At 25.3% G+C, this 10342-nt stretch overlaps 2 protein-coding genes across 3 annotated transcripts; both read left to right on the forward strand.

Moving 5' to 3' along the window:
* The first annotated feature begins 835 nt into the window (after nt 1–835).
* On the forward strand, nt 836–8038 carry LOC411182 (ubiquitin-protein ligase E3A). Of its 2 annotated transcripts, none has more exons than XM_006557517.3 (12): nt 836–1435; nt 2127–2317; nt 2401–2581; nt 3400–3765; nt 3847–4157; nt 4267–4464; nt 4573–4872; nt 4928–5128; nt 5214–5491; nt 5572–5788; nt 5863–6098; nt 6225–8038. In XM_006557517.3, exons 2-12 carry the CDS (start codon nt 2210–2212, stop codon nt 6343–6345), a joined length of 2517 nt encoding a protein of 838 aa, XP_006557580.1. In that variant the 5' UTR covers nt 836–1435; nt 2127–2209; the 3' UTR covers nt 6346–8038. The 2 variants fall into 2 exon arrangements, with proteins under 2 accessions (XP_006557580.1, XP_006557579.1); XM_006557516.3 differs by having other exon boundaries at nt 2182–2317.
* Nucleotides 7886–9768, forward strand: LOC107964525. The gene is made up of 4 exons (XM_016912495.2): nt 7886–8041; nt 8218–8479; nt 8569–8822; nt 9326–9768. Exons 1-4 carry the CDS (start codon nt 7886–7888, stop codon nt 9533–9535), a joined length of 882 nt encoding a protein of 293 aa, XP_016767984.1. The 3' UTR covers nt 9536–9768.
* The last annotated feature ends 574 nt before the right edge of the window (nt 9769–10342 follow it).

The raw sequence follows: 10342 nt of genomic DNA on the forward strand, positions 1-10342 counted from the left end.
ATAATTTCAAATTCTTTTTCCCGTGAACTAATGATTTCCTATTTACCTCTGTCTCTCATTTCAAAAATTCAATTTTCCTTTTTATTTATTTCGAACTCGATAGAAATTATCGAAAGATTCCGTTATCATCATTTTTCACTATTTTTAAATTTGTTTCTAGTTTATTCATTATCACGAAAGAATTACATTTAGTGCTATTTATGATAACGCATATTAGATTTAGAGTAAAATCGATATCGATATTTCTGTCAAAAAGATTATATTTGTTATAGAATTTTCTTTAATCTTATTTTATTCTCCGGTTTATTAATAATTGGAATTTTAATAATATATCGGGAAATATCAATTAAAAATGAATAGAATTTTATAAAATAATTTAAGTCCAACGTTAAATAAAATAATAAATATAATATATTATTATATTATAGATAAATTCCATTTATTATTATTTGAAAAATGACTTATTTCATATGATTTATTTAGTTAAAAAATCAATGAAAAGAATATTATTTTTTTATTTATTTTTAAAACAAATCTCTTCAAACAAGTTTAAATATATATATATTTTGAATATATAAAAAAAATATTTATATATCCCGCTTTTATGCATATACCAATCGACTAAAATCGAATACTATTAAAAAATATTAAAATTAATACTAATTTTAAAATGAATCATTTAATTAAACAAAATTTTATCAATAATATGAATTGATTTATAAAAGTCAATTAATATTAATTAAAAATTAATATTAAAAATATTAAAACAGTTTTGCTTGGTATACGATCTAGACCAGATATCACCGACTCATCGATAAATCGAAAAATATTACTATGCTCGATTAATCGAAAATCTCGAATCACAGCTGGTCGTGGCCGTGTTGAACAGTAGACAGCAGCTAAAAAAGTGCCACAAAATAATTATTTTTCTTTCTTTCTCAGTGTCTTAAAATTGACTTAAAAATCGTGTATCAACAGGATCAACAAATCACACGATTGACGAACATTATATGTTATATTTTCGTGTGTACTGTGTTTACCTAACCTCGATCAAGCATTCGTTTCAAATTACAGACAAATATATTTCAAGCACATCATATATTTTTTCTCTTTCTTTTCTTCTACTTCTCTTTCTAATACTTTTCTATCTAATCACTCTATCTTTTTTTTCTTATTCTATTTCAAAGTATATACAATAGTGCGTAATAAGTAATAAAACGTAACACGAATATTGTATCGTGAATCTGTCGATAAAAAAGTCTTACTAAATTTAGTGATAGTGTATAAGTAGTTAACGAAATAATAGAATAAGTAGAAGAAGCGATCGCGGTGAGATTTCTTATTGCGATAAACAGAAAGAAAGACAAAATTTCGAAGATTCACGGTCTATGAACGCCAAGGGCCAAGGGGACCCTGGAGAAGATCACGCTTCCAGGTACATATCGATATTCTGTAGCGCTTATCGTCTAGAACTTTCTCATTACTGTTTCTCACTATTTTCTTTTATTACTAATTTCTTGAGAACAAGGACTTATTTACTCATATCGCGAAACATAATATCGAAACGAATCTTTAAGCTTTGAATATTTTTAACTTTTTGTTTTGATATGACTCTATTCGTCCAAAAGTTTTAAACTTCAAAAAACTTTATTTTCTAAACTGTCATTTTTACTTAAATTGACAACATCGCAAATCATTGTTAATATGTCACAATCATGTGTTCCTAATTGAATAAATTACAAATATTGAAAACCACTTTTAATTTAATTAAATTCACTTCTTTTGTTTACTCTTTGACATCGTGATTTAACAATATCCAAATTAGTATCTATTTTTATAACAAAATTTTTATTTTTTCGTTCTCAATATAAAAGAGAACTTTTGTGCATTTCAAGTGCAAAACATAAAACTTTAATTCTTTTTAAATATATACAAATTATTATAAAAGGATTTCATATCACAAACAAATTTTATAGGTTATGATTGTTCAAATATTAATAAATATTAATTAAAATCTGTAATTACTTTTTATATATTATAATAATTTTTCAATATTATAAAAAAATTTCATAATATTTAATATATATTTATTACATAATAATAATTTTTCCTTTATTTTGTTTTAGAATATCTATTACAATACAATATTGTAATCCCTACATTCTGTTATTAAATTATTAGGGGAGGAGCAAAGAGCCCTTGCAGCGACATGAAGCGTGCAGTTGCCAAAAAATTGATTGAACGATATTTTTATCAATTAACTGATGGATGTGGCAATCCTGATTGTGATAATCAAAATTGTGCATCTAGTGGCAAAGTATGTAATTAAAAACTATATGAACATTTTTTATTTATTGAAAAGTTTTATTATTAATAGAATTTATATTTTAAATATAACAGGTAACAAATCTCACACCAAATCAAGCTGCAGCACAAGCTATTCAATTATTTTCCCAAGAAGCAAGACTTTGTGATGGTACACAACCTAGTAAAGTAGCTCGAACAACTTTAGAACCTGGCCCAGCATCATTAGCTAAGAGTTTACCAGTTAAAAGTGTGAATCCGACATGTTCGGATGAAGGTATCGCATCAAATTTCAACATAAAACTTGTTCCTTCAACTACTGATATTTTAACACTTCCAGTAAAAATGGATATTTCTGTTGATACAAATGATTTGATGCATTATATATCTCAAAGTTTAAAAAATAATAGTGTTCAAATTTCTTCCAAAAATGAATTACGAGATATAGAAATTTGTAAAAAATTAACTTTAAACAAAAACTCAAATAATTTATCTTTCAATCAAATGAATAATCACTTATATCAATTTTTCAATACAAATTATACCAATTCTATTTTACATAAATCGGATGAAAAAGCTTTTCTAAATATATTAAATAAATATAAAATTCGTATTCCAAATTATAACAACAATTCAATTACTAAACAAAAAAAACGTAAGAAAGTAAAAAAGTCATTTACACATAGAATGAATAAAAAACGTAAAAATAAATATTCTTCAAAAAAATTATCTTCTAAAAAACAACCTACATCTTGTACAAGATATTGTTCTCATTTTGTTACAAAATTATTAATACTCAATTTATATCTCAAATATTTAGAAAAGGAAAGATACACAAAATATATTTCAAAAATTTAAAATATTTTTTAATAGAACTATATTTTACACAAAAAATTTAATTATAGTTGTTTATCAAATTCTTGTGTGGTTGCTATGTATATTTTAATAAATGTATTTAATTCTCATTTCTTGTTATTTATTTCTAATTTAATGTAATAAAAATAATTAAATAAATTTGCATAATGATTTATACATTAGTTTTATATTATTTTTAAATATTTTGATGAAAGTATACAATTGTTCTATTGTCGACAGGAAAACAGGATCCATATCTTACAGAAGCAAAACTATTGGATATAATAGAAAGATGTAAATCAGAGGGATCTTATTCACTATTAATTCGTACATTGGGAGAGGTATTTTCATGTGCAAAGGCTTTGAGTCTTAGTTTCCAAAAAACAGTAAAAAATGACTCTCCCTTGGCTGCACTTCTTGATAGAGCTTCAGATAGTTTATTGAGGCCACCCGGTGACATGGATAAAGAAGCAATCCGATCTATACAAGGAGAAGATAAAGAAGAAGACAGCAGTGAACCATCACCTACAGTTCCTAACAATGATGATACTAGTATTGATTTACCAGCTGTACGAAGAGCTTTTGCTGCTCTTTGGTCCTTACCAGGTAAAATAATATTTAATAAAAATATTGAATACTTATCATGAATACATGTAATTTCTTTTTTTTTTATATATATATATTTAGGAGAAGTATTTAAGTCTGCTTTGGTTAATGCACTAGTCACTTTGGCAGACAATATTGAATTAGACTTGAGAGTATTTCGTATTATGCCAGGAGATAATATGGATAGTTTATTAAACGTATTTTTAATTGTATTTGAAATTCCTATGCTTGGAAACAGTGAATATTTAGAACTTGCTCTTCATATGCTTTGTAAAGCACTGAGTTGTTTTCCTATTGTGGCACAAGCTAAATTAGCACGTGTATGGGCTAAACATTGTAAATCTCGACTTCCAAGTATTTTACAAGCCCTACAGGAATTAATAACTGTTAAGGTACTGTTATTTAATAAAATTGAAAAGTTTTATATTAAATTATTATTTTTTGAATTATTGAATTTTACAGTATAAAAAATAAAATAAACAAATATTGTTATTTATTCAGGTAATAGGAGGTTCTTTTACACGAGATTATTGCGTTCAAGATGCAGATACTATTACTGCACCCACAAAAGTTATGAAAATTTTATATTATGCAAGTATGTTAGCTGGTGAACTAGATGAACCTGATTTAAATATAGATGATGATGGTGAATCTACAAGTAATGACAAATCTGGAAGATCTTTATCACAAATTCCTCAGGTGAAATTACATTTATTAGAAATTATTAATTATTATTAAAATTAATTTATATATACAGTTATACTTAACAATAATAGTATATGTTTTATATTTATATTTTATATGCAGGATCCATTAGCTAAAGAATTAGGAATTACTGCACTAGATGCGCGGAAACCATTTATACCTTTCACTGATTTTTATAATGAACCACTTAGTGATGCAATAGAAATGGACAAGGACTTTGCATATTATAAAAGTGAAGAACCTATGAAATTTAGTTTTATGAATTATGCTTTTATCCTCACTCCTGCTACAAAAACACTCGGTTTATATTATGATAATCGCATCAGAATGTATAGTGAACGTCGAATGAGTTTTCTACAAACAGTTGTTGGACAGCCAACTAATCCTTATTTAAGATTAAAGGTTTGTACATCTTTCTATTTTTATTATAACTTGTATTAATAATTGTCTAAAATAGGTGAGAAGGGATCGTTTAATAGATGATGCATTAGTCGAATTGGAAATGATTGCTGTAGAAAATCCATCTGATCTTAAGAAGCAATTAGTTGTTGAATTTGAAGGTGAACAAGGAGTCGATGAAGGCGGAGTTTCCAAAGAATTCTTTCAATTGATTGTGGAGGAGATATTCAATCCTGACTATGGCATGTTCACAACTCAGGTAATTTTTTATTGATTATAAACTAAGAAAAAATAATTTAAAAATAAAAAAATTATTTTATATAAAATATCATAAATATTTATAGGAAGATACACAAATGACATGGTTTAACCCAACATCATTTGAAAGTGATGCACATTTTACGTTAATAGGCGTTGTTCTTGGTCTTGCAATATATAATAATGTAATATTAGATGTACGTTTCTCTATGGTGGTCTATCGAAAATTGCTTGGTAGAAAAGGATGTTTTGCTGATTTAGAAGATTGGAGTCCCACACTGTATCGAACATTGAAGGAATTGATGGATTATACTGGAGATGATATGCCAGATACATTTATGCAAACTTTCAGAGTAGCTTACAAGTAACTTATTAATTAGATCAATAATTATTATAATAAATCCTATTAATTAATATTATAATATATAATATTCTCTTCTATAGAGATGTTTTTGGTTCAATATCTTTTCATGATCTAAAACAAAATGGTGACGAACTATTTGTGACACAAGAAAACAAAAAAGAATTCGTAGATCTCTATGCAGATTTTTTACTTAATAAATCAGTAGAAAGACAATTTAAAGCATTCAGACGTGGATTTCAAATGGTTACAGATGAAAGTCCGCTTGCATTACTTTTCAGACCCGAAGAAATCGAACAAGTATGTTTATATTATTTACAATTTATATATTGCATTTTATTAAGAATTATTTTTAATTAATGTTCCATTTACAGCTTGTTTGTGGTAGTAAAGTTTTCGATTTCGCGGAATTAGAAGCCGCTACAGAATACGAAGGTGGTTATACCGTTGATAGCAAAGCAGTACGTAATTTCTGGCGTGTAGCACATTCACTACCACCGGAAAGTCAACGAAGACTTCTTCAATTTACTACTGGAAGCGATAGAGTGCCAGTTGGTGGTTTATCAAGGTTAAAAATGGTTATTGCTAGACATGGTCCAGATTCTGATAGGTAAATTTTTTTAAATAAATTTAAATTCATATTTTATTATATTTTTTAATATTATATAATAGCTAAAATTTATAATTTTATATTATTTTAATTGAATTATAACAAATGTCACGTATTATATTTTAGATTACCAATAGCCCACACATGCTACAATGTATTATTGTTACCAGATTACAGTACAATAGAGAAATTACAAGATCGTCTGTTAAAAGCAATCAATTATTCGAAAGGTTTTGGCATGTTATAAGTGTGTATAAAAGCTTTGATATCTTTCCCCAGTCTTTCAGAGTATATTGAATTCTAATTAAGAGTTCGAAATTCTATCCTTTTGTCCTGCTATAAAGATATATTTATTCGAAATTTATGCAAACGCGTGGAAATGTTCTGCTTTCGTAAAATGATTTGAAAAAAAAAAATGAAAAAAATTATCCTCTAATAATACCTCGCAATCGTTGTCCTCCAATGTTTATTTTGCAAGTTAAAAACTAGAATTTTTCTACAAAAAATAATACAAAATTTTTGCGATAATATGCTTTGAAATTTTCTTGCACCTCCGTGTTATTTAAGGCGCCAAAGCAAATTAACGCATTTGAACAAGTCTTGCCAAGTTGTTTGATAACTTGCACTTTTTCTGCACTTTATTATCAATATGAAAAAACAATATTTCATTTCATTTCCAAATCAGCTTTTACAAATTGGCTACTACAATTTATCTCATTAATTTTAATCGTAAAAACAGAAAGAGATGCAGCATAATGAAATGCATACAGCTTAAAAATAATAGTGAGATGCGCGACTGTGATGAGTGTGAAAATGGACCGAGAATAATCGGTCAGAATTTGTAGAGAAATACGTATCATAGATTTAGTGAATCTTATAGTTGGTACTCGATGCTGCAAGGAAAAGCCGAGAAACACCCCTTTTGACGTTTATCGTCAAGTTGTACACAAGACATTTTATATATTGCAAAAAAAAAAAAAAAAAGCAGAATCAGGATTGCTAAATCTTTTTTCTTTCATGTTTGTATGTAACTCTTTGTTTTTACATCACGTTTTATCTTGATACATAAGTATCAAATATATATGTGTAGTGTATTGAAAGTCGTGGTACAAGCCATAATGAGGCTGTTTATTGTATAAAAAATATATCTAATATGTATGTAGAATAACAATTTCTTATACAACTAAGTTTTCGAAAAAATCAAGTTTATTTGACAAAAGTACTTGACAAGATATTCCAAACTTGATTTTCTCAAAAACGAAGTCTTTAAAAATTTTTTCACATAAAATCATCCTTTTTTTGACTTTTATCATGATTTTCGATACACCTTATATATATGAATATATATAGATACGTATACATATAACACTTGGGAATGAATTTGTATAAACGTTTGTAATCAGCGGCTTTCTTAAAAAATTACTCTATGTTGTCGGTTGTCTTATTGTTAGTCACATGACAATATATAAAATAAAGTTCTAACGAGTATGTAAATTTGTGCGCCATTTATTTTAGCAATGTATAGGAACATAAGAAATCTGTATGTACGAAAAAATAATCGAATTTAAATGAATCTCGTATATATATATATACTATGTTGTCAAGTGATATTAGGTGCAATTGATAATTTCATCGTATTTTCATTTTCAAAGCAAACATCTCCTCTCAGGATGAATAGAAATGAAAATTAATTAATATTTACGCCGCTATTACGATCAAGAAGAACAAATTATAACTGGTGTTACATTGTACATGTATTGTGCCGTATTAAAAGAAAAATCAGGATTATGTGTACTGAAAGTGATCAATCTACGATCAATCGTGTATCCTGCTTCTTAAATATGAACGATTCACAGAACCAGAACAATTTCGATTTTGTACCAAAGTCTGATTATAATGAGAAATTGCATCTGGAAAATAAATGTCTTTTTCATAATCAACAAGTAAATGAAAAATAATATAATCCAGATAGATATCCTTTTATTTATATATATATTTTTTTTTATCTTTTTTATCTTTTTTTTTTCAATTATATTTCTCATTTATCTTAATTACTTAAAAATAAAGAGTTATAAATTTTATATATATATATATTAATATATGTTGTACGTTTAAATAGTTTCTTGAAGGAGAAAAATGTGGAATAAGAAAACGATGCACGATAAATTCGTTAACATGTGATCATTGTTCATCTTTTGGAGAAAAATTAAAGTCAAAAACAGATGGAAATTTAGATGAAAAATCAGGCGATTGGAAATATGATGAAAAATTTATAAAAGATTCTATAGAAAATATACAAGAACCTACTGAATGGAAATGGAAAAATCCTTATAGTATTTCTGATTTTGATAGATCGAAGTATTGCCGACACAATTTTACAGGTAATTGTTATAAAATTTAATCACAACTTTTATTAAAGAAACAAATATGTCAATGTATTAAATATTATAAATTTATTTTTTATTTAAAGAAAATGATTTTACTACGAATTTATTACGTGATTTGTGTGACAAAGACAGTCGTTTCAAAATTCCTTCAAAAATTGATAACAACAAAAATATTTTGTATAATTTTCGTGAATATTTGGTCAATTATCAAGCATCTTGTGGTATTCCACGAACAGAATATTCTTTTCTGGCTCTTATTAGTATGATGGGTCGAGCAACAGGTCGATCTCTTCTTGCATTATTGTACGTCATGTTGAACATTATACCTGTTATGGAGGTATTATCTAATAATTGAATTATTATAAATTTTTTTATATTGGATTTGATTAATTACACTGCTCAAAATAATTAAAAGTATATCTTCTTAAATATTTTTCCTAGTATATTAAATAATATATTGTACTTATATTTTTTTTTCATAAACTATTTTATATTTTTATTTTACTTTATCTTAATTATTTTGAGTGGTATGATAAATATGATAAATTTTAATTCACGATTTATTAATAGTTTTTCATGAATTTTTCATTTCAATAAATAATTATACCATAACTAATGAGTTATGTACATATGTATATTCTAAATTATAAAATTAAATATTTTTTAATTTCAAAAATAATAAAAAGAAGTCCAATATTTTAAAAAAAAAGTATTCAAAAATTTGTAATACTTTTTTACAATTATTTGTAAATTTTTAATATATATTTAAATATTTATAAAATATTTAATACTTAAACATATATGTATAAATGATAAAAACGATAAAATCACATTTTCTAGGTATTCCTATATTTATTGCGATTTGTTCTGGACAAAGTTATTAGCATAAACAACTGTAAGGACTTCCGGCAAATGATGACTCAATGTGTAATATTTATAACAGAATTATTCAGTGTTTACATATGTCTATTATTTATATTCGGTTTTATTATCTTACCGATTGTACACATAGTATTTGATATAGTAGCAAAGATTATGTTTTATTATTAATGGCAAATAATATTTACGTATAATTGAATGATATTACAAAGTATAATTATTGAGAATTGTTTATACATGTATAATTAAAAAATTTTCATTATATCGTCTTTAGATCAAACTTAGTTTTATTTTCTAACTTATTGTTATCAAAATCTTGTAAAGAACATTATATGTATGTATCTTTTGAAATTTTTATATTCATATATAATTTTCTTTTAATTAAATCACTTTTTTGCATATTATTATAATATTTTTGAGGATAGAATATTATAAATAATAAAAGCATATATTATAGTATTCGGTGTAATTTTATTAAAAAATGCATCAACAGCATATACTTTAAAGGAAATATTTCTGTTTTCAAACAGATGATAAAAAAATTTCTGCTATCGAATTAATTTTAGATTAGTAATATTACTTTTTGAAATCTTAATAATCATGCATTAAATATTCATCAGTTTTTTAAACATTCAATATTTTTTGTTTTGAATTACTTATGAAAGATATTAAATATTTTCATTGTCAAGCTAAGATTTTTTGGAAAATCATAAAAGAGAAATATAAATAGAATAAATAAATTTAAAATTTTAAAATTTCGAAAATATTTTTTGTTTAATCTTCACTTTTTTTAAAGATTCTAACCTAATTATTTTTTTTTTTTTTACAAGTTCTTAGTTTGACAATGATATAAAATATGAAAAAAAATCCTGTTACTACATGATATTTATATATTGTATAACAATCGCACCAATAATTATAAACAAAGAATAAAACTTCAATTCCTATTAATGCAACGGATTCGTGTATATCGAAAGA

This window comes from Apis mellifera, linkage group LG6 (assembly GCF_003254395.2).
Source record: "Apis mellifera strain DH4 linkage group LG6, Amel_HAv3.1, whole genome shotgun sequence".
Classification (NCBI taxonomy): Eukaryota; Metazoa; Arthropoda; class Insecta; order Hymenoptera; family Apidae; genus Apis; species Apis mellifera.